The sequence below is a fragment of the Lithobates pipiens genome, unplaced genomic scaffold (genome assembly GCF_037356315.1).
Source record: "Lithobates pipiens isolate NorthernLeopardFrog02 unplaced genomic scaffold, aLitPip1_a1.2 Scaffold_18, whole genome shotgun sequence".
NCBI classification, from domain to species: Eukaryota; Metazoa; Chordata; class Amphibia; order Anura; family Ranidae; genus Lithobates; species Lithobates pipiens.
In genome coordinates, this window is record NW_027507758.1 from 392,614,160 (window position 1) to 392,638,988 (window position 24,829).

The window sequence follows — 24,829 nt, forward strand, 5'->3', positions numbered from 1 at the left end:
ACCTCAAGGCCAGCACTTCGTTGCATCTCAGTTGTTGTTTCTCCCCTGCACAATTTCATATTCACTATTGCTTGTGGGAAGCCCTTCCTATTCTTTCTGGAGGTTCCACAGCCCAGGATTTCTGTGAGGTATAGGTGTTTGAAAAGGGGCAGGCTGTTGTAGAAGTTATCCAGTTATATGTGGTAACCTTTCTTCAGCAATGGGTATACCAGGTACCATACAATTTTATTGTTGTGCCCATGTAGGCACTCAGGGGGCTGGAGCTGGGAATCTCTTCCTTGGTATATATGTGTAACACATACAGATATCCCGTGACTCTCACGCAAAGCTTATAAAATTTCACTCCGTATTTGGCCCTTTTGCTAGGAATGTATTGTTTTATTCTTAGCCGGCCTGAAAATGGTACCAGGGACTCAGCTACACATATATGCTTATCGCGGACATAGAGTTCTGCAGATCGTTGGGAAAAGAAATTGAATGGGCAAATTTTATATAATTTGTTGTAATTTGGATGATTGCGGGGAGGGCACTCGGTGTTGTCACTTAAATGAAGAAAGCGCATTATCTCGTTTCAGGACCTGGACATTAGGGAAGAATAAATGGGCATGTGGTGAATGGGGTTGGTGAACCAATAGGCATGTCCTTTATTTTTTATTTTTATAAGCTCCATGTTTATGGTGAGGCCCATAAACAATTTAAACTCCTCCAGAGTCAAATCCGTCCACTCAAATGGACGGGCGTATGATGATTGGGGGTTGTTGGCAATATGCTACTGGGTATATAAATTGGTCTGGTCCACAAGGAGTTGCAGCAAAGGGTCAGTCAAAAATAAATCAAAACAATCAATTGCAGAAAAATTTTGAGTATTGGCCTGCACACCTGGCTGTGCAGTGAAAGGGGGAATTTTTGCTGATCCTGAGTTGGAAGGCAGCCATGTTCGATTAGCAAGACCATCTGGGGGGACGTGACACTCCAGTGCTGATAGTTGGGTGATTTTAATTTCCTGTGCTGACATTTGGGCGTGATGATGCGGCAGTGCTGCTACTGGGCCTGGGCATTTCTTGTGGCCTTTCGCTGGCAGCAGCGCTGGTACTGGGCCTGGGAATTTGATTTTATACCTGGGGTATGTTGCTGGTGGCTGCCTGGTTTCCAGAGCACCGTGCTCTTTTAGGAGGGATCCATTCTTCCTCTGATTCATTTGCACATCCACTACTATCGATCGGTTCAAATGTTGAATTTGATTCACAATCGGAATTGGAATTTGAGTCTGATGAGAGCTCCCCACTTCTCTGATCAGCCATGGAGAGGATCTGGAACGACTCCTCACTTGTATAGAATCTTTTGGACATTTTTTTCTGATGGGCTGTGCGACGGGTGACAAATGGCGGTCACTGGTGGTTGACAAGTGACGGGTGGCAGTCTCTGATGGTGACACATGAGGGTCACAGATGGCAATGTGATGCGACCTGACACAATCTATCTGTGACAGCAGCAAAGCCTCCATCCCTAATATATGTACAACATTTGGAGAGAGAGGGAAATGGGACTTTAAATGAGGCATGTCACTGAATTAATACTTTAATTACATTTATTTATAAAATACAAATCGCATCATGAAATGTGTCAGTCTGGGATAGAGGACACAGTAAACTATGATACACTTGTTTACATACACTTCTTTAAATATACAGGTATTATACAGTATAGAAGAGAGGGTCACGGATGGTTCACTGATGGTGGTCTCTGATGACAGGCACTGGCGATGTTCACTAATGGGTGACAGGTGCACCACTGATGGCAGGCTCTGACGGTGACAGGTGCACTTTGTGGGCACTGATGGGTGACGGGTGCACTTTGTGGGCACTGATGGGTGACGGGTGCACTTTGTGGGCACTGATGGGTGACGGGTGCACTTTGTGGGCACTGATGGGTGACGGGTGCACTTTGTGGGCACTGATGGGTGACGGGTGCACTTTGTGGGCACTGATGGGTGACGGGTGCACTTTGTGGGAACTGATGGGTGACGGGTGCACTTTCTGGGCACTGATGTGGTGACTGCTGAGTGACAGCTGTAATGGGGGGAGGGGTGATGTGACTTTTTTTTTTCTTTTTAATACTTGTGTTGGTGTAGTACAATACATTGATCGGTAACTCACTGCACCTGGCTCTTTTCTCCTCACACTGGAAACGGTGTGTGAGGAGAGAAGAGCCGGTAACAGCTAGTAACCAGTCTGTTTACATTTAGTGATTGGCTGTGAACGGATCACAGCCGATCACGTGGTAAACAGCCACCAGCCATTGGCTGTTTACCCTTGTCATTGATGAGCAGTGTTCCTGGGAACACGCCGCCACCGACATGACCTCGCTGCTCGCAGGGAATACCCATTGTGATCAGCCGTGACGTAGTCGCGGCCGATCACATGGTGAACAGCCATGCCCAATGGCTGTTCACCCCTGTCGGTGACGCTCTGTGTCTGGGGCATGCAGCCACCAACAGTTTAGGGTTGTGCGCCCGCGATCACGCGCATGCCCTGTGTGAATGAACAAGAGAACAGAAATGAACTGAACAAGGGCAACTTTCCGCTGTCATATGACAGTGGGCGGGCGGCTACAGGTTAAACGTTTAATTTTTCTTTACATTTCTTTTAGTTGCTTCCAGGGTTTTGGTTTAGGCCAAAATGATGCTCATAAGTCTTCATGAAGGAGGTGATTTCTCAGCCAAGCACACACCCCTGTCTGTGTGCCTGAGCTAAGGAATGATGGACTCCAGAAAGTAAATGCTACTCAAGTCTTCACTTAAGATGACTGTGGCTAGAAATGCTAGGGGGCGATGTTTTTCAAAATGAGTTGTCAACAAAATAAAGCATGGAGACGTGGATGGATGGGTGCAATGAGTAAAATATAATTTTTGGTTTGGTGGTGGTATATACAGTTTAGTTCCTGGTTCCCAGAGATTGTAAAACTGACAGTAGATGGGCCATGGACGCTTCCACGTCGCCCCCATCTACTGTCTCAAGGTCCTATATTCCACCCCAATTTACAGTATCTAAATTTGACGGCATGGCTATTGAAGCCAGGGTGTTAAAGGACCGTGACATCTCGGGACCAGCGGTGTCTACCCTAGTGAATACTAGGAATATCTATCATAAGGTCTGGAAGACTTATATTGCTTAGTGTGAAGCCAAAAAATGGCATTCTCGGCATTATGTGATTAGAAGAATTCTCTTTTCCACAGTCAGCTGTGGAAATCAGATTGGCTTTGAGTACGATCAGAGGTCAGGTTTCGGCCCAGTCAGTATTCGTTCAAAGACCTTTAGCCTCCCATTCGCTGGTCTGAACCTTTATGCAGGGGGCAACTCGTTTACTTCCCCTCCATTAGGTCACCTATGTGTCCTTGGGATTTGAACTTGGTGCTGTCTGTGTTTACAGAAACAACCATTTGAACCTATCAAGGAAATTCCATTAGACTTGCTGTCACGCAAACTAGCCTTCCTGATGGCTGTCACCTCGGTTATAAGTGTCGGAGTTGGCACCCCTTTCATGCAGGGAACCATACTTGATACTTCACCATGACAAGGTCATGTTACGACCTGTTCTATCCTTTTTGCTAAAGTGATGTCGGTCTTTCATTTAAATCGGGACATTATTTTGCCTTCTTTGTCTCAGCCTTGTTTGGCGGAAGAGAGACAAATTCATTCCTTGGAGGTTGTCCAGCCAATCAAGGTTTATTTGTCTAGATCTGCGGAGATCCGAGGATCAGACTCCTTTTTTTTTTACTAAAATGAGCCAAGAAGGGACAGGCAGCTTCCATTGCCAATTGGTCATTCAGGTCAACTAAAGGCTCCTCCCTTTAGGGTGAGAGCTCATTCTACCAGGGGTGTAGGAACCTCCTTTGCTTTTTCGCCATCGGGTATCTGTGGCTCAGATTTGTAAGGCTGCTACCTGGTCTTCAGTGCATACGTTCACAAAATGTTATCAAATAGATGTTCCAAATGTTACATTTTGATGCATACATTTTTATGTTTTTCTGCATCTTATAGGATTTCAATTCTGAGTTTGATAACTTATATTTCACATTAATATTTTTTTGGATCATTCAACACTTGTGTGCTAACACCTCTGTAGGGTGTTTGGAGTCTGTCACTGTGCACTTTATATTTATCCTTTTTTTGGCACTTTTATTCATTTATTCTATGATATTTAACACTGTTATATGTCACTATTGTTTACAATATTGGCCAACACCAGGCCATATATGATCTAAGTAAATAGTTCCTTATTCTGTTTAGTGCAATGAAGTAGTTCGCACTTATCTTATGAGCACTTGGCACTTTCCCTCACGGGATATTGAAGTTATTTAAACACACACAGTCCAACACTTGAAGTGTTATATGCATGCATAAGCTGCCTCTGTAGTGCGTTTATTTATATTTATTTGTTGATTTTTTTTTTTTTTGTTTCTTTAACCCTTTCATGACTAAGCCTATTTTTGGAATTTGGTGTTTACAAGTTAAAATCCATATTTTTTGCTAGAAAATTACTTGGAGCCCCCAAACAATATACGGTATTTGCGCATCGGTGTTTTAAACGCAACTTTTTGGGAAAAGGGACACTTTCATGAAAAAAAAGAAACAGTAAAATTAGCCCAATTTTTTTGCATAATGTGAAAGATAATGTTACGCCGAGTAAATGGATACCAAACATGTCACACTTTATAATTGCACGCACTCGTGGATTGGCGACAAAGTACAGTACCTAAAAATCTCAATAGGCGACGTTTTAATTTTTTTTTTACGGTTACCAGGTTAGCGTTGCAGAGGAGGTCTAGTGCTAGAATTATTGCTCTCACTCTGACGATCGAGGCGATACCTCACATGTGTGATTTGAACACCGTTTTACATATGCGGGCGCGACTTCCGTATGCTTTTTCTTTGCTTTGCGAGCTTGCGGGGACGGTGGGCGCTTTAAAAAAATAAAATAATAATTTGATCACTTTTATTGCCGTCACAAGGAATGTAAACATCCCCTGTGACAGTAATAGGTGGTGACAGGTACTCTTTATGGAGGGATCGGAGGTCTAAAAGACCCCCCATCTCTCCTTTACACTTCAATGTATTCAGATCGCTGAAAACGGCGATTCTGAATACCGTATATATTTTTAAAACTGGCGCCATTGGCAGCCGAGTAAGCGGGAAGTGACGTTAACGGCTTCGTTCCAGTTCCACCCCGGCAGCCGGAGGCGCCGGATCTTGAATCGGTGCTCCCGATCGAGCGGGAGCACCGGTAACAGCGGCGGGAGGGGGGACGTCCCCTCCAGCATAACACTTGAGCAGCTTTTAGCCACTTCGGTTGTTATGGCTGGATAGCCAATCGCCTGCTGAATAAAACTGTACCGGGATGATGCCTGCAGGTGCGGGCATCATCCCGGTATACCCCCCGGAAGCCGAGTATGCACATCTGCGTGCGCTCGGCGGGAAGGGGTTAAATTGTTATCATATGGGATTTCAATGCTATAATTTCCTACATTAATACATTCTCGTGAGGTTTATATACACTCAACACTACTGGTATTTTCACCTCTGCAAGTAGGTTTATAGATTTTTAGAGTACATTTTTTTTTTTTAGAATTTTTTTGGCACTCTATTCTATAATACTCTTTTCTACAAAATACCCACACCACATTCAATTACAAGCCATATAAAACATCTAGAATTTATCACATACCCAAATATTGCATTGACCCTTCATACTGTTTGTAAGTCATTTATATAGTATTAGAGTAGAAGGTGTAACAGCCCCCCTCTTACAATAGAGTAAGAATAGCGCAACATCAACTTTTTCCACATATTTTTTCTATTGGACACGGTTTGGTCCATATCGTGTATGTAGCTATTCATATAGGTAGCCTTTACTAGGAGCAGCGCAGGAATAATCACTTATCATTCACCTGGAGATGAAGTATAATCCAGTAGGTAATGAATATTTCCCATGATGTACTCCGAGAAAGCAGCAGGCAGACCTCTGATAAGTTTGGGGGGGGGTTCTTCCACCAGACACCCCCAACCTGGACATGGCTATCCCCTCTGCCTGGAAAGGGGAAAGAGAGGGGGCGTAATACAATAGAGGGGGCGGGGCTTAGTGCGACGTTGGCGTCCGGCACGGGAGTGTGTTTAAAAAGCTCCACATTTTATGCTACCCTTAATGGAGTGTCCACTTCTTGTTTTGGGTTTGCTAAAGCCTTCACAAAGCTGTGCATGACTTTCCTGTCCATTCATTGTTGGGAAAGTTTATGTATTCTGAGTGGGATCACCCAGATAAGCATTTTTTCCCTCCTAAAAAAGTTTTTCACACTTTATCCTATGGAGGAAAAAACTTATTAAAGGTAGAAGATACCAGCAATTGACACTGCTATATCTTCTGATTAAAAGTTTGACTTGTCCGGCAGGCAATGCTCAAGTACTTAGTGATCCAACGGATAAAGCGTTGGAATTCCTATAAAGAAAAAAAACACATATATTGTTTTCCTGACAGGTTGAGTGTTTTGGGACCATTTTCATTTATACAGCAATCAGTGCTATACAAGTGCTTACTGTGTAATGATACTGGCAGTGAAGGGGGTTAACCACCAGGTGGCAGTGTAGGGGTTAAGTGTGTCCTGGGGCGTGTTTATAACTGGGGGGGGCTTGGCTGTGTGTGACATGTCACTGATCTCTGCTCTGATCACAGGGAGCAGAGATCAGTGACACTGTCACTAGGCAGAATGGGTAGATGTTTGTTTACATTAGCATCTCCCCATGAGGAGATCGCGGGTATCCCCACAGCGATCAAGTCCGCTGGACCCGTGACCCAACTCGCAGAGCTTGGCGCGTGCCCGCTGGCGCCTCTTAAAAGGCCACATGCAGGTGCGTGATTCTGCCTATACGCAAGCGGTTAAGCAGGTGCTCAAGGTTATCCCTGTTCAGCAGGCCCAGGATCTGGCAAGCTCCTAGTAGCTTTATGTTGGCAATAGACGCTATGAGAGATTATATATTCTGGCCTCACGCCTTTTGCTGGACTGGTACATATGTATAAAATACTATGGCTGAAAATTTGGTCAGCTGAAGCGTCATTAAAAACGAAAAACAAAAACTCCTGACTGGTTTTCCTTTTTGCGGTGAATGGCTGTTTGGGATATCTTGATGAATTAATCCAAAGAATTTCTAGTGGAAAGGTACCCCTTTGCCATTTAAGAAAATTTGTAAATGTATTTCCTTTAAAACAAGCTCCTCCTCCAGTGCCAGGGGGATCAGCCTCCAGGCAGTCACGATGGCTTCCGCCGTCAAGTTCCAGAGGTAATCCTCAGGGTAAAGCCCAGGGACAAAAGAAACCTACAAACAAGATACTAAAGCCTCCTTATGAGGGGGCTCCACCACTTGCTCTGGGGGATACTCCTGCAGTTCTCAAGGGTCTGGGTTCTGGATCTCTAGAATCAAATTTGGTTCCTGTGTATATGCTCTTTTTCACATGGAGTCAATCTAATCAGTTGTCTCCATCCAACAAGGAGGAGAAATTTTGACGTCAGTCGACGTCAAGGGTGCATACCTCCACGGGCATAGTTCCCCGCTCACCAGTAATATCTACTTTAAGGTAGAAAAATCTTAATTTTCAGTTTGTAGCTCTGCTTTTGGGTCTAGCTACTTCACCTTGAGTGTTTACAGAGGTTCTGTCCCCTCCTCTAACCAGATTAAGGGCCCAAGGTATAACGATTATAGCTTACCTACACAGTCGGCTCTTGATAGACCAGTCGGTAGCCCGCTTAGACCAAAGTATGGTCACCACATTCAACTACCTGGAATACCTAGGTTGGATTCTCAAACTAGAGAAATCTTCCTTAAATCCATTAAGGAGTTTATGGGTCTGTTCATAGTTACACCGAGAAAAGGGTATTCTTGCCCCAGGCAAAGATCAGCTCCATAAAGGAACTGATTAAGGTGATCAAAGCAAGATGAATTCTTCTATTCAGCTTGCATGAGGAAAAGATGGTGGCTTCATTCGAGGCCATTCCTTATGTTCAGTTTCATTCGAGACTGCTGCAAAACAGTATCTTATCGGCTTGGAACCAGAGGGTTCAAGCTCTAGATTTTCCAATGTGTCTAACTCCAAAGGTGAGCCAGAGCTTGAGTTTATAGTTAATAGCCATAAATCTGCAAATGGCAAAATCCTTCCTTCAGTTACCTGGGAAGTGTTAACAACATATGCCAACCTTTTTTAGGTTGGGGAGCAGTCCTGAAAGAGGTAACTGTCCAAGAGATCAGATATGACCTTGCCCATTAACATTCTAGGGATTCGGGCAGAGCGCTTGGGCCTGGACGTTTAATTTACGGAGCTATCCTGTCAGGATCCAATCTGACAATGCCACAGCAGTGGCCTATATCAATCACCAAGGGGGCACAAGAAGTTGTGCGGCCCAGAGATAAGGTAAATCGTATCCTATCTTTGGCAGAAAACAATGTACCTTGCCTATCGGCAGTTTTTCATTCTAGGGATAGAAATTTGGCAGGCGGTCTATTTTGAGTCGCCAGCAGTTGTTCCCAGGAGAATGGTTCCTTGACCCTGATATCTTTCTGACAATAGGTCAAAGATGGGGGATCCCAGATGTAGATCTGTTTGCGTCCAGGTTTAACAGAGAGATTGACATCTTTATGTTAAGAACAAAGGATCCGCTAGCATGTGGAACAGGTGCCTTGGTGTTCCCATGGTAGCCGTTTTACTGATTTATGCATTCCCTCCTTTTCTGCATGCGTCCATGACTTCGCAGGATCAAGCAGGAAGAGAAGTTGGTGATTCTTGTGGCCCCAGCGTGGTCCAGAAGATCTTGGTATGCAGAGATCATAAGGATGGCGGTAGGGGTCCCACGGACCTTACCATCACATCCAGACCTTCTCCCGCAAAGGTCAGGTATTCCATCTTACCTTAAAAACACTACATTTAATGGTTTGGCTATTGAGGCCCACACTCTGAAGAAATGTGAGCTGTCATGTTCAGTGGTATCTACCTGGGTAAATGCAAGTAAGCCAGCCTCCATAATTTATATATTTTGGAGTCTGAGAAGCATATGTCTCTTGCTGTGAAACCAGGGGTTAGCACCCCAGGAAATGGGTCATAGGTAGAATCCTTGACTTTCTGCAGATGGGGTGAGATATAAAGCTGGCCTTGAGTACTTTCTAAGGACAGGCCTCTGCCTTATCGGTATTATTTCAATGACCACTTGCTTCGCATTCTTTGGTTCATAACTTTATTCAGGGGGTAACATGGCTTAATCTCCTGTTAGGTCACCCCTGAACTGGGACTTGAATTTAGTTTTGTCGGCACTACAAAAACAGCCTTTTTTTGAGCCGATACAGCATATTCCCTTGGTCCTTTTTTCACAAAGAAACTATTTTTTCTGGTAACCATATCTGCTGCATGAAGGGTATCAGAATTGGCTGCTCTTTTTTGTAAAGATCCATATTATTATTGTTCACAAGGATAAGGTAGTATTGTGTCCTCATCCTAACTTTTTACCCTCGTTTTTTCCAGAACCCTGTTCTATGGAAGAAAAATCACTGCATTCTCTTGATGTGGTGAGAGCAGTCAAAGTCTACTTAAAGGCGACTGATCAGATTCAGAAAACTGATGTTTTGTTCGTATTGCCTGAAGGTCCTAAAAGAGGACAGGCAGTATCGAAATTTACTATTTCTAAATGGGCAAGTAATCGTTGAAGCTTATGGTAGCATCCATCCTCTCAAACACACTCTTCTAGGGCTGTTAGTGCTCCGTGGGCAGTGCATCACTAAGCCTCCATGACTCAAATTTGCAAGGCCACAACTTGGTCTTCAATCCACACATTTACCAGATTCTATCAGGTGGATGTAAAAAGGCATGAGGATATCGCCTTTGGGCGTATTGTGCTGCAGGCAGCAGTATAAATCCTCTAGTCTCATGTTGCCCTAATTCTGTTGTGTGTCTCTCTCCTCTCAGTTGGCATTGCTATGGGACATCCCACCTAGTGTTTACTATGGCTCTGTATCCCGTGATGTACGATTAAAGAAAATAAGATTTTTGTAACAGCTTACCTGTAAAATCCTTTTCTTTTGAAGTACATCACCGGACACAGGCGTCCCGCCCCTCTTTCTAGTATACACATGTATTGCTTTGCTACAAAACTGAGGTACTCCTGGTATGGAAGGGGTTATATAGGGAGGCAACTTCCTGCTTAGGGTGTGCCAGTGTCCAGAACCTGAAGGTGGCCTATAACCCACATAGTGATTACTATGGCTCTGTGTCCCGTGATGCACTTCAAAAGAAAAGGATTTTACAAGTAAATCCTATTCCCCCCCCCCCTCAAATAGAGCTTTATTTTGGTGGTATTTAATCACCTCTGCATTTTTTTATTTTTTGTGCTATAAAAAGAGTGACAATTAAAAAAAAAACAATCTTATTTTTGCTATAATAAATATCCCAATTTAAAAAAAGTTTAGGCCGATATGTATTCTACATATTTTTGCTAAAAAATATTGCGTCTACAAAATTGGGGATATATTTATGGCATTTTTATTATTTTCTACGGAACTGCAACATTATGGCGGACACATCAGACTCTTGCCACATTTTTTGGAACCAGTGACAATTATACAGCGGTCATTGCTATAAAAATGTACTCATTACTGTATAAATGTCACTGGCAGGGAAGGGGTTAGCACTAGGGGGCAATACAGGGGTTAACTGTGTTCCCTACGTTTGTTCTAACTGGGGGGGGGGGGGGGATACCGACTAGGAGAGAGATCGGTGTTCATACTTAGTATGAACACACACTCTGTCTCCTCTCCCCTGAGAGAACCAGGATCTGTGTGTTTATACACACACAGTTCATGGTTCACGCTCTGTTGCGATTGCAGGTGCCCTCTGGGCACTCGTAACGGCCCTGGCGACGAGTCGCGGACGTGCATGCTTGCCTCCCGAGGCATTCTCTTTCCCCCCCCCCCCCCACCAGTGGTCAACAGGAGAAGCGACGTAAGGTAACGTAATTTCGCCCACGGGGAAAAGTGGCTTTCATGAAAGATGCCTGGGCCCTGGTCACTTTATAAAAATACTAGTTGCCTGGCTTTATCTGGCTTGAGCATTTTTAAGTCACAAAGAACAGATATGGTGTAATTGAATGACAATCGATACCTGCTACTGGTCAAGAAGCCCTAAGCTTCACTGGCATCCATTCTCAAAAGGAGAGTTTAATATTGGCACTTATTCTTTTATAAGGGAGACCCTTTATGTTGGCACAGTCTTCAGAAAATAGTCGTCATTTCTTTGAATTATTTGCTTAGAGCTGAAGTATATACAGAATTGGAGAAGACACACATCCCAGTTTGGTGTTGCGTAAATGGTAATGAAGATAAAATGCTCAGTCCAGAAGTACCAACATTATCTGTTTTTTTGGGGGGTTTTTTTTCTGTGCTTACTAAATAAAACACTACTTGTCGCATGTCTTTGTTTTTAATTAAGTAATTTCCTTCACAGAAAGCGAATGTTGTCTTGTTTCTTCTATAATGCTCCCTGGGCATGTTTAATCTGCAATGCTCTAATAACCATAGAATACTTATTTGGGGGGGGGGGGGGGGGGGTACAATACTAACGGTCCCCAGTATGAAGCATTAACTTTCCCTTTATCTTCATTAGACTTGTATGTAATTCGATGTAATTTAGTCAGTTTAGTAAGCATCAGTGTTTATTTTTCTCTTCATTTGTTAAATAAACAATTTTTTTCCCTTTACTTTCTCAAAGGTTGTCCTTTTAGGCACAGTGACCCTGAGTTGCTGAAACAGAAGTTGCAGTCTTTCAAAGTTGCTTCCACAGGGATAAATCAAGTAAGTACACATTTTTATTTATTACACAAAACATTGCACACTCTGTTTAAAAAAAAAAAAAAACAGGTTACTATTTTTACTATGTAACCTATTTAGTGCACAGTGATAAGGGTATATTTACCTCAATACAGCTCTTGCTGCTTTTCCTTCTCATGTTTAGGATAGATGTAGATATTGTATGGGTTAATTCACTTTTACATGAAAGCCCATCAGTGGCTGTAAAAATTGATGCCAGGATTCTCGTATAACCACTTCCACCTAAAGACATACAGGTACATTCTAAGGGCTAGAAGTGGATAGTAAAAAAAAAATCTAAACCCACTACAGTTTCCCCTTCAAGTGGTGGAAAGATGGTAAAGGTTTTGAATTTATTCTTCTCCTCAGTCCTCAGGGAAACGGGGAGATTCAGTAACCACAACTGCAATGTTTATCTCTAGCGCCCTGTTCGTTAGAGCTTACAATCTAGAAGGGAGGGTCAAGTTGAAACAAAAGGTATTAACTGTAGGGGGGATGAGCTGATGGAGAACATGAAAATACGGTTAGGTGTGGGTGGGGTAGGCTTCTCTGAAGAGAAGTGTTTTCAGGGATCGTCTAAAAGCTAATAAAGTAGGAGATAAGCGGACAGATTGGGGTAGGGCATTCCATAGGATTGGAGAGGCTTTGGAAAAGTCCTGGAGGCGAGTATGGGAGGAGGTGATGAGGGAGCTAGAGAGCAGGAGGTCTTGAGAGGAATAAAGAGGATGAGTAGGTTGGTATTTAGAGACTAAGCTAGTGATGTAGTTGGGGGCAGAGTTGTGGATGGCTTTGTATGTAGTTGTTAGTATTTTGAATTTAATTCTTTGGCTGAGCGGAAGTCAGTGGAGGGATTGACAGAGAGGAGTAGCAGACACTGAGCGATTGGTAAGGTGGATGAGTCTGGCAGCGGCATTCATAATGGATTGAAGAGGTGATAGACTATATAGAGTTAAGCCAATGAGAAGGGAGTTGCAGTAGTCGAGGCGGGAGATGACCAGCGAGTGAATTAAGAGCTTTGTTGTCTCATTGGTTAGAAAGGGGCGTATTTTGGAAATGTTGCGGAGGTTGAGGCGGCAGGATTTGGACAGTGATTGGATGTGTTGCTTGAAGGAGAGTTCAGAGTCCAGGACTACACCTAGAACCTTGGCGTGAGGGGATGGGCTTATGGTTGTGCCATCAATTTTGACAGTGAGATCAGGGGAAGGGGCATATGGGGGAGGAAAAATTATAAGTTCGGTTTTGAATAGATTGATTTTGAGGAAGTGATGTGACATCCAGACTGATATATCTCATAGTAAATTAGTGATACGTGAGGAGACAGAGGGAGTGAGCTGAGAGGTAGAGAAATAGATTTGGGTGTCGTTAGCATAGAGGTGGTATTGGAAGCCGTGGGAGTTGACCCAGGGAGGAGGTATAGATTGAAGATAGGAGTGGTCCAAGAACAGAACCTTAAGGGGCCCCAACAGAGAAAGGAAGAGGAGGAAGTAGAGTTGTAAGAAACGCTAAAGGTGCGGTTGGATAAGTAAGAAGAGAACCATCGTAGAGTAAGGTCACTGAGACCAAAGGTGTGGAGTTTTTTGAGAAGGAGGGGGTGGTCAACCGTATCAAAGGCAGCAGAGAGGTCCAGGAGGAGGAGTACAGAATAATGTCGATTGGTTTTGGCCGTTAGTAGATCGTTTGTTAGTTTTAGGAGAGCAGTTTCTGTGGAGTGTTGAGGACGAAATCCAGACTGAAGGGGATCAAGAAGGCTTTTATTAGCGAGGTGGACACTCAGTCGGTTGTAGACCAGACGTTCGAGTAGTTTGGATAAAAAGGGGAGCAAGGAGATGGGGCGTAGGTTGTTAGGATTGGATGGGTCCAGTGAGGATTTTTTTAAGTATGGGTTTGACAAGTGCATGTTTTAGAGAGTTGGGGAAGATGCCAGAATAGAGGGAGAGATTGAAGATGTGAGTTAGAGAGTGTAGCATAGAGCCAGAGAGTGAACGCAGCATTTGCGAGGGAACAGGATCCAGAGGGCAGGTGGTAAGGTGGACATTACCAAGTAGTTTAGCAACTTCGTCAAAATGAATTCAAATACAAATCGTGCATGAATCATAAAGCCAGAATCAAAAATATGCCATATAGGATACCCTAAGGCCCATATTCAATCCAAGAGTCCACACAAGTAAGAGACTATGATTGTAATTCTAGTCCCCAAAAAAACAGAAAACAAGGAAATCAGTCTTTCTTAATTTCAAAGTTTGGTAAAACGTCCAAGTCTTGCCAATATCTCTTCCTGAACGGAAAAAGTTGGACTCTTACCGCAATAGATGGACTCCAAACAGCCGTTAGCGCTGGCAGAAACTAACCCTCTGCAGGGATTCCGGGTGCTCTCACAAGCCGATGGGGGCGTCAACACGTGTAGACCTTCCGAGGATTTCTGACAAGAGCCGATAATTTCCGGAACCAGCAGATTGACCCTTCCTCCCTCTCGGTTTACACTAGGAAGATGGACAGGATGGCCACCCAATCACTACTAATTTCCAGTTTGGAGAACTCTCCGATATACAGACATGCGCGGAGGCTCCTGAATACACAAACCTGTAGTAAAACAGAAGACGCTCGGGCCACCCGGCCACGAACGAAAGGGAAGGGGGGAAAAAAACGGGCTCCGATCATGAACGTACCGTTAAACAATCAGTGAATTTATTTAGTTAAAAATACAGCAGACCAAAGGTATGAACCATTATGGCCAAATTCCAAAAAATGTTATAAGCAAAAAAAGAAAAAAAACAAAAAAAAAACGATTATGTTAAGAACAAGTATACACCCGTGCTAGGGGATACTCTAAACGTGGTGGTATCAGCATAAACAGCCCGACATGTTTCGTAATACCTTACGTCCTCCTGGGGCACAGGTGATGTGATATGCTGATCTATCACTTAAATAACATTGGGGCCGAACCAAGCCTCAATTCTGTCCGGCCGCCATTTTATTGGAGACCAAAAAATCTGATCTCCTTGAGGCTAGACCAAGCCTCGACCTAGTCTAGCCACCATTTTCCTGGAGACCATAGCTGGACCCGATCCCATCTGGGTCTACAGCTAAGTCCCACCTCCACTCAGACCCCGTTTTCTTGTAGATCAAACTTACATATGGTAATGTGTGACTGAAATGATTCAGACAACCCATAATAATAAATTAGAATTCAATCAAATCTCCTGAATACCGGCCATGTCCTCAGTTTGCTTGTCTTCAGCAAACTGTTTGCCAAATTTGGACATTTTCACTTAGGGGTGTACTCACTTTTGTTGCCAGCAGTTTAGACAATAATGGCCGTGTTGAGTTATTTTGAGGGGGCAGCAAATTTACACGGTTAAACAAGCTATGCACTCACTACTTTACGTTGTAGCAAAGTGTAATTTCTTCAGTGTTGTCGCATGAAAAGATATAATAAAATATTTACAAAAATCTGTAACAAACTGTTTGCAGACTTTTTTGTGCATCATCTTTAGAAGAGGCTTCCTTCTGGGACAACAGCCATGCAGACCAATTTGATGCTGTGTGCGTCGTATGGTCTAAGCACTGACAGGCTGACCCCCACCCCCCCCTGCCCCTTCAACCTCTGCAGCAATGCTGGCACCACTCATTCGTCTATTTCCCAAAGATATCTTTTGGATATGTCACTGAGCATATGCACTCAACTTCTTTGGTTGACCATGGCGAGGCCTGTTCTGAGTGGAATCTGTCCTGTTAAACCGCAGTATGGTCTTGTCCATTGTGCTGCAGCTCAGTTTCAGGGCCTTGGCAATCTTCTTATAGCCTAGGCCATCTTTATGTGCGCAACAATTCTTTTTTTTCAGATCCTCAGAGAGTTCTTTGCCATGAGGTGCCATGTTAAACTTTCAGTGACCGGTATGAGAGAGTGAGAGAGAACGCAAAATTTAACACACCTGCTTCCCATTCGCAACTAAGACATTGTAACACCAATGAGTCACAGGAGGGACAATGGCTAATTAGGCCCAATTTGGACATTTTCACTTAGGGGTGTGCTCACTTTTGTTGCCAGCAGTTTAGACATTAATGGCTGTGTTGAGTTATTTTGAGATGACAGAAAATTTGCACTGTTAAACAAGCTGTACACTCGCTACTTTACATTGTAGCAAAGTGTCTTTTCTTCAATGTTGTCACATGAAAAGGTATAATAAAATTTTTATAAAAAGCTGAGAGATTTACTCACTTTTGTGAGATGCTATAGACCAGTTAGCCTAACCTCAATAGTTTGCAAGCTCTTGGATGGGATAAGGGACTATATATTAGATTTTAGTAATAAAAACTGTATTGGCAGTAATCAGCATGGTTTCATGAAGAATCATCCTTGCCAAACCAACCTATTAACCATCTACAAGGAGGTGAGCTGCCATCTAGATAAAGGAAGACCTGTAGATGTGGTGTATCTGGATTTCGCAAAGGCGTTCTATATAGTTGTCCATAAACGCTTACTGTACAAACTAAGCGGGGTGAGTACGTGGATTGAAAACTGGCTATGTGAGCGAGTCCAGAGGGTGGGGATAAATGGGGAGTACTCTGAATAGTCCAGTGTAGAAAGCGAGGTCCTCCAGCGTTCTGTCCTGGGAGTCATCCTATTTAATTTATTCAGAAATGATCTGGAGGATGGGCTAAACCACTCAAGTATTTGCAGAAGATACTAAGCTAAGCAGGGCAATAACTTCTACGTAGGAGGTGGAAACCTTGCAAGAGGAGCTAAACAAATTAATGGGGTGGCCAACTACATGGCAAATGAGGTTTAACCGGTTCCCAACTGCCTGCTGTATAAATACGTCGGCAGAATGGCACGGCTGGAAAGAGTAACATGTCACGGAGCTCAAGAATGGGGAGATGCCGATGTAAACAGCATCTCCCCGTTCTGCCTGGTGACAGCACACCGATCCTCTGCTCCCTGTCATCGGGAGCAGCGATCAGTGTGATGTCACACACAGCCACGCCTCCATACAGTTAGAAACACGCCCTTAGGAACACTTAACCCCTACACTGCCACCTAGTGGTTAAACCCTTCACTGACATTGACATTTTTACAGTAATCATTGCAATTTTATATCATTGATCGCTGTATTAATGCCAATGGTCCCAAAAATGTGTCAAAATTGTCTGATGTTTTTTTTTTTGTTTTTTTTTTACCAAAAGTATGTAGAATACGTATCGGCCTAAACTGAGGGGAAAAAAATGTTTTTAATATATTTTTGGAGGATATTTATTCTAGTAAAAAATAATGCATTTTTTTTTTCAAAATTGTCGCTCTTTTTTTTTGTTTATAGCACAAAAAATAAAAAATGCAGAGGTGATCAAATGCCACCAAAACACAGCTCTATTTGTGGGAAAAAATGGACACCAATTTTGTTTGGGAGCCATGTCGCATGGCCGCGCAATTGTCAGTTAAACGACGCAGTGCCGAATCACAAAAAACAATCTGGTCAGGAAGGGGGTAAATCCTTCCGGGGCTGAAGTGGTTAAAATGTTGAAAAATTTTAAATAATGCATTTGGGTGGCATAAACTGTAATGCATTCTACTCACTAGGGGGAGAACCACTGGGGGAATCTAGGATGGAAAAGGACCTGGGAGTCTTAATAGATGACTCAATGCCAGGCTGCTGCAAGCAAAGCCAACAGTATATTGGCTTTGGTATTAAAAAAGGGAATTCAATCCAAAGATAAAATGATGCTTCTCCCACTCTACAAGACTCTATTCCGGCTGCACCTGGAGTATGCTATCCAGTTCTGGGCATTGATACTCAGGAGGGATGTGCTGGAACTAGAGAGGGTCCAGAAAAAGGCAACAACGCTAATATAGGGACTGGAGGATCTCAGCTATGGTGAAAGACTGCAAGCAATGAACTTATTCTCTCTGGAGAAGAGACACTTGAGAGGGAATATGATTTCAGTGTACAAATACTGTACTGATGACCCCACTATAGGGATAAAACTATTCTGCACAAGGGAATTTAAAAAGACATGCGTCCGTTCACTAAAATTAGAAGAGAAGTTGTTTAACCTTAAACTGCGTAAAGGGTTCTTTACTGTTATGCCCCGTACACACGATCAGATTTTCCGACAACAAATGTTGGATGTGAGCTTGCTGGCGGAAAGTCTGACCTTATGTATGCTCCATCGAACATTTGTTTTTGAACTTTCCACCAACAAATGTTGGCTGGCAGGTTCTCAAATTATCATTCCGATCGTGTGTACACAAGTCCGTCGCACAAAAGTCCACACATGCTTAGAATCAAGTACAAGCTGGAAGCGCTCCGTCTTTTAAAACTAGCGATCGTAATGGCGATATCACATCGGCTCCTCATATGTCTTGTACGTCTCTACGTTTGTAATTGTTGGCCAACATTTGTGGGACCGTTTGGCAAGACAAGTTGCAAGCCAAAAACCTTTGAACAAAAATCCATAGTTTTGTTGTCCGAAAGTCTGATCATGTGTATGGGGCATTAGTGAGGTAAGGATGTGGAATTCTCTTCCACAAGCAGTGGTTTCAGAGCGGAACATCAATAATTGCAAAAAACTGATAGGCACCTTAACACCCACAACATACAGGGATAAACAATGTAATAAAAACGTAAAAGCATACACACAGATTGGACTTGTGTCTTTTTTTCAATCTCACCAACTATGTAAGTGGTAATAAACCCCCAAACCCACAAATGTAATGTATTGCAGCTTACCAGCGAAATGTAGTGGCTGCATTCATTTTCTCCCCCCCCCCCCCCTGTTTCCTCTAGTGATCTGGCCAGTAACATCCCTCCAGGCATCATTCTATATGAATGCCTTTATTAAATCAACCTCATTGTGTTTACAGAAAAAACATATTTCAGCGGTAGAGATTACACATTTGCGATTTGCTGCAGCCAAGAAGTCTCTATATGTTAACCACATATACAGTGGTGTGAAAAAGTGTTTGCCCCCTTCCTCATTTTCCTGTTCCTTTGCATGTTTGTCACACTTAAGTGTTTCGGAACATCAAACCAATTTAAACAATAGTCAAGGACAACACAAGTAAAAACAAAATGCAATTTGTAAATGAAGGTGTTTATTATTGAAGGTGAAAAAAAATCCAAACCATCATGGCCCTGTGTGAAAAAGTGATTGCCCCCTAAACCTAATAACTGGTTGGGCCACCCTTAGCAGCAACAACTGCAACCAAGCGTTTGCGATAACGTGCAATGAGGCTTTTACAGCGTCCTGGAGGAATTTTGGCCCACTCATCTTTGCAGAATTGTCCTAATTCAGTTACATTAGAGGGTTTTCGAGCATGAACGGCCTTTTTAAGGTCATACCACAACATCTCAATAGGATTCAGGTCAGGACTTTGGCTAGGCCACTCCAAAGTCTTCATTTTGTTTTTCTTCAGCCATTCGGTGGTGGACTTGCTGGTGTGTTTAGGATCATTGTCCTGCTGCAGAACCCAAGTTCGTTTCAGCTTGAGTACATGAACAGATGGTCGGACATTCTCCTTCAGGATCTCTTGGTAGACAGCAGAATTCATAGTTCCTTTTATCACGGCAAGTCTTCCAGGTCCTGAAGCAGCAAAACAGCCCCAGACCATCACACTACCACCACCATATTTTACTGTTGGTATAATGTTCTTTTTATGAAATGCAGTGTTCCTTCTACGCCAGATATACTTGGACACACACCTTCCAAAGAGTTCCACTTTTGTCTCATCGGTCCACAGAATGTTGTCCCAAAAGTCTTGGGGATCATCAAGATGTGTTGTGGAGAAATTGAGACGAGCTTTGATGTTCTTTTTGCTCAGCAGTGGTTTTCTCCTTGGAACTCTGCCATGCAGGCCATTTTTGCCCAGTCTTTTCCTGATGGTGGAGGCATGAACGCTGACCTTAACTGAGGCAAGTGAGGCCTGCAGTTCCTTGGACGTTGTTGTGGGGTCTTTTGTGACCTCTTGGATGAGTCGTCGCTGCGCTCTTGGGGTAATTTTGGGCGGCTCCGGGGAAGGTTCACCACTGTTCCATGTCTTCGCCATTTGTGGATAATGGCTCTCACTGTGGTTCGCTGGATTCCCAAAGCTTTGGAAATGGCTTTATAACCCTTTCCAGACTGATAGATCTCAATTACTTTCTTTCTCAATTGTTCCTGAATTTCTTTGGGTCTCCGCATGATGTGTAGCTTTTAAGGATCTTCTGGTGGACCTTACTGTGTCAAGCAGCTCCTATTTAAGTGATGCCTTGATTGTGAACAGGTGTGGCAATAATCAGGCCTGGGTGTGGCTAGAGAAATTGAACTCAGGTGTGGACAACCACAGTTATAGTATGTTTTAACAAGGGGGGCAATCACTTTTTCACACAGGGCCATGATGGTTTGGATTTTTTTTCACCTTTAATAATAAACACCTTCATTTACAAATTGCATTTTGTGTTTACTTGTGTTGTCCTTGACTATTGTTTAAATTGGTTTGATGTTCCGAAACACTTAAGTGTGACAAACATGCAAAGGAACGGGAAATGAGGAAGGGGGCAAACACTTTTTCACACCACTGTAAATGCTTGACATGCAGACAGCCTCAGTGATTTTCAGCCTGTCTTTGTTTGATATAGCCTTTCTGGCCGTGGTTGAGTTCAAGCACCTGTGATCCTACACCGATTCTTGACTATGCACAGCCATGTGAATGAGGCCTTTTTTTTTTCTGCAAAAAAATGTTAATTTATTACTTTCTTTTTTTTTTAATTTTTTTTAGGAAAGGTAAACTTGGCCTTTAACCACTTGACTACTGGGCACTTAAACACCCTTAAAGGGATTGTAAAGTAAATTTTTTTATTTTTTTAAAATAACATACATGTCATACTTACCTCCACTGTGCAGCTCGTTTTGTACAGAGTGGCTCCGAACCTGCTCTTCTGGGGTCCCTCGATGACTGTCTCTGCTTCCTCCCGCAGGTACTTCTCACGTTTATGCGAGCTCCCTCGCATTGGTGAGAAGCACCTAAGGGCGCGCTCCCGTGATGCAGCCGGCGGCTATAGCTGCTCGCTGTATCACAAGGCCTCGCCCCCCCGGCGCGATGCGTCATTGGATGTGATTGACAGCAGCGCGAGCCAATGGCTGCGCTGCTTTCAATCCATCCACTCCAGCCAATCAGCAGCGAAGAGGACGGCGGGGGTGAGCGCGGGATTTTTGAGGGGTCAGGTAAGTAAAACGCGGGGACTGGGGGCGCCGGCAGTGTGAGATGTTTTTTTTCACCTTAATGCATAGAATGCATTAAGGTGAAAAAACGTTTACCTTTACAACCCCTTTAATAACCAGACCAATTTTCAGCTTTCGGTGCTCTCACATTTTGAATGACAGTTACTCAGTCATGCAACACTGGACCTATATGATTTTTTTTTCCTTTTTTTCACACAAATGGAGCTTTCTTTTGGTGGTATTTAATCACCGCTGGTTTTTTTTATTTTTTGTGCTATAAAAGAAAAAATACAGAAAATTCTGTAAAAAAAAATGAATTTTTCTTTGTTTCTGTTATAAAATTTAGCAGATTAGTAATTTTTTCTTTATAAATTTTGTCCAAAATTTATACTACTACATATCTTTGATAAAAAATAAGTACAAATTGGTGGATATTATTTGGTCTTTGTGAAAGTTAAAGAGTCCACAAGCTATGGTGCCAATATCTGCAGATTGATCACACCTGAAGTACTGACAGCCCATTTCAATTCTTGAGACCCTAACATGCCAGAAAAGTACAAATATCCCCCAAATGACCCTTTTTGGAAAGAAGACATTCCAAGGTATTTAGTAATAGGCATGATGAAGTTGTCATTTTTTTCCCACAATTCTTTGCAAAATCAAGATTTTTTATACTTTTTTTTTTTTTTCTCCCACAAAATTGTCATATTATCAGTTCATTTCTCACACACAGCATATGCATACCACAAATTACACCCCAAAACACATTCTGCTATTACTCCCGAGTACGGCGATACCACATGTGTGAGACTTTTACACAGCGTGGCCACATACAGAGGCCTAACATGCAGGGAGCGCCATCAGGCGTTCTGGAGCACCCAGGACAATTCTGATATTTCTCTCCTACATGTAAAAATCATCATTTATTTGTTAGAAAATTACATAGAATCCCAAAACATTATATATGGTTTTTTTTAGCAAACACCCTGGAGAATACAATGGTGGTCGTTGCAACTTTTCATCTCGCACGGTATTTTTTCGAATGCTTTTTTTTGGAAAAAAAAACAGTTTTGTGCTTAAAAAAACACAGTAAAGTTAGCCCAATTTTTGCATAATGTGAAAGATGAAGTTACGCTGAGTGAATAGATACCTAACATGTCACTCTTCAAAATTGCACACGCTCGTGGAATGGCGCCAAACGTCACTACTTAAAAATCCCCAAAGGCGACAATTGCATTTTTTTTTACTGGTCATATGTTTTGAGTTAGAGGAAGTCTAGGGCTAGAATTATTGCTCTCGCTCTAACGTTCGCAGCGATACCTCACATGTGTGGTTTGAACACAGTTTTCATATGTGGGCGGGACTCGCGTATGCGTTCGCTTCTGCATGTGAGCACATGGGGACAGGGGCGCTTTAAAAAAAAATTGTTTTATTTTTCATTTTACTTTATTTTAGTTTGACATTTTTTTCCCCAAAAATAAATTTTTTGATCACTTTTATTCCTATTACAAGGACTGTAAACATCCCTTGTAATAGGAATATGGCATGACAGGTCCTCTTTACAGTGAGATATGGGGTCAATAAGACCCCATATCTCACCTCCTAAGCTGGGAAGCCTGAAAAAAAAAAAAAAGATTCTGGCTTTGATCGTATTGGCGAGTCGGTGGAAGCACCGGAGGGCGGCGGGAGGGGGGGGCGGATGTCTATGGCTGGGTATTGCAGGGTATCCGCGACTATGGCTGGGTATCTCAGAGTATGGCGTTGCAGAGTTTTGCGTTGCAGAGCATTGCAGAATATTGGCGGGTGTTGCAGAGCATTGCAGAATGTTGCAGGGTATTGGCGGGTGTTGCAGAGCATTGCAGGGTATTGGCTGGGGGGTTGCAGAGCATTGCAGAGTGTTGCAGGATATTGGCGGGTGTTGCAGAGCATTTGACGGAGCGTGTTGCATTTGACGGAGCGATCACGTGGTGAACGGCCGCGATGAGCGGCCATTTACCGTGATCCGTGGCGGTCATGGATGCTCTCGAGTGCGCGCGAGAGCGGAATTCTGGGAGGACGTCATATGACGTCCTCCCAGAGTTAAACAGCCCTGTAGCCGTCATTTGGCTATGGGCCGGTTGTTAAGTGGTTAATAGGCATATACTATTTTTTTTTCCAAATAACATATTTATTTATTTTCAAAGAGTGCATTACACGTCATGCATTACTACATCATAATAAAACAGCTAGAACAGAAAAAAGTAGGCCGCAGGGACCACCCACCTATTGGCCCATCCCAGTAGGCCCCCCAGGGCCGGCAAATGCCAGCCCGGGGGGGGGCCCCCGCGAACAACCGGGCCGACCCTGATAAATAAAGAATGGCTTTACCCACCATAGGGTCCAGTGGAGTAGCCCCGCACCAAGTCATGGACCTCTTCTTACAGTATCAACCTCTCATGACAAACAGCATCCACAAAGTAGTGTGCTAAAAGAACAACAAAGCACGTACATGCACCAGCCATGATGGAGAAGGAAAGAGAGGCTGGCAAAAAGAAATAGGGGTACCAAGCAACAGAGAAAGAAGAAGAACGAGAGCAGAGGTGAGAAGGATAGGAGATAAGAGGGATAAGGAGAAAGAGAGTTTAGCAAAGGATAAAAAGTAAAGAGAAAGGGGGGAGGAGAGTGTGGGGGAGGAGAGGTAGGGACAGGCAGGGGGTATAGTCACCGTGCGTGGTCTCTGCGTCGTTTTCACAGCTGGATCTCCCGGGAGTTCCATGGACTCCAGACCACATCGTGGGCCTCGAGCCTGTCCTGTATCCTGGCGGTCATCCTCTCCATCAACTCCACGTCCTGAACTCTAGCATGGAGTGCTCCCAGAGCGGGGGGCAGCACCTTTTTCCAGTGTAGGGCTATTAGGCATCTCGCCGCAGTCAGGATATGCCGTGACAATTTCTTGCGGGACTTCGTCAAAGTAGGGAGAGGGATGCCCAACAAGAAGGTCTTAGGATCCAGGTCCACCCGCCGATCCAAGAGATCAGCCAAGAGGCGCCGGACCCCTTCCCAGAAGGGGACCACTAGGGGACACTGCCAGAAGATGTGGAACAGCGTGCCTTTGTGGGTCAAGCATCGCCAGCATCTGTCAGAGGTGGTAGGGTAAATGGCGTGAAAGACGTCCGGGGTCATGTACCAGAAAAATAAAATTTTGTACGCGTTCTCCCTATAGAGCGTGCATAGAGAGCTTTTCGAGGCCTGGGACCATAAGGCATATACTATTTTAATAGTTTTCCCAAACCTTTTTTTCTGCTGATTAAAAAGCTACTGTTGTGCTTTAAACTCTAATATAATGAAAATCCTTGAAAGACCAGAGCATTATTGTAGGGGTTGATACTTTTAGAGCCAATTTTCGTCTTCCTTTTTTTTTTTTTTTTTCTTTAGGCTCAGTATCTTCTAAATGCATGCAAGCACTTTGTTGATATTACCATAATTTAGTAATTTGTGTGTGCTGCAGTTGTGAATTTCATACCAGTAGAGGGTAAGGAAAAGCTCTGCCTAAGGATTCATGTTTTTTGCAGTCATTGGGGAGGAATTTATCTTCTGGCTTATGATGAAAGAATAGCATCATGTGAAAGAGGCACCAACTTTACATCTGATTAAAGTCTGGTGCAGTGTGCCTTAGGGAAGACCATCTGGGATTGGCATGTCTCCCCTTCAATGATCTGATATCAGCCTGGCAGCCACTAACATGATTAATAGCATTCATC

General features: G+C 43.4%; 1 protein-coding gene across 2 annotated transcripts in view; it reads left to right on the plus strand.

The window, feature by feature from the left end:
- Positions 1-24,829, plus strand: part of LOC143989392 (DNA primase large subunit-like) — a 226,666-nt gene that overhangs the window by 180,140 nt on the left and 21,697 nt on the right. For both annotated transcript variants that reach the window (XM_077489511.1, XM_077489512.1), the window contains one exon: positions 11,797-11,879. In XM_077489511.1, coding sequence (XP_077345637.1) covers positions 11,797-11,879 — 83 coding nt within the window. The remainder of the gene's footprint in view (positions 1-11,796; positions 11,880-24,829) is intronic.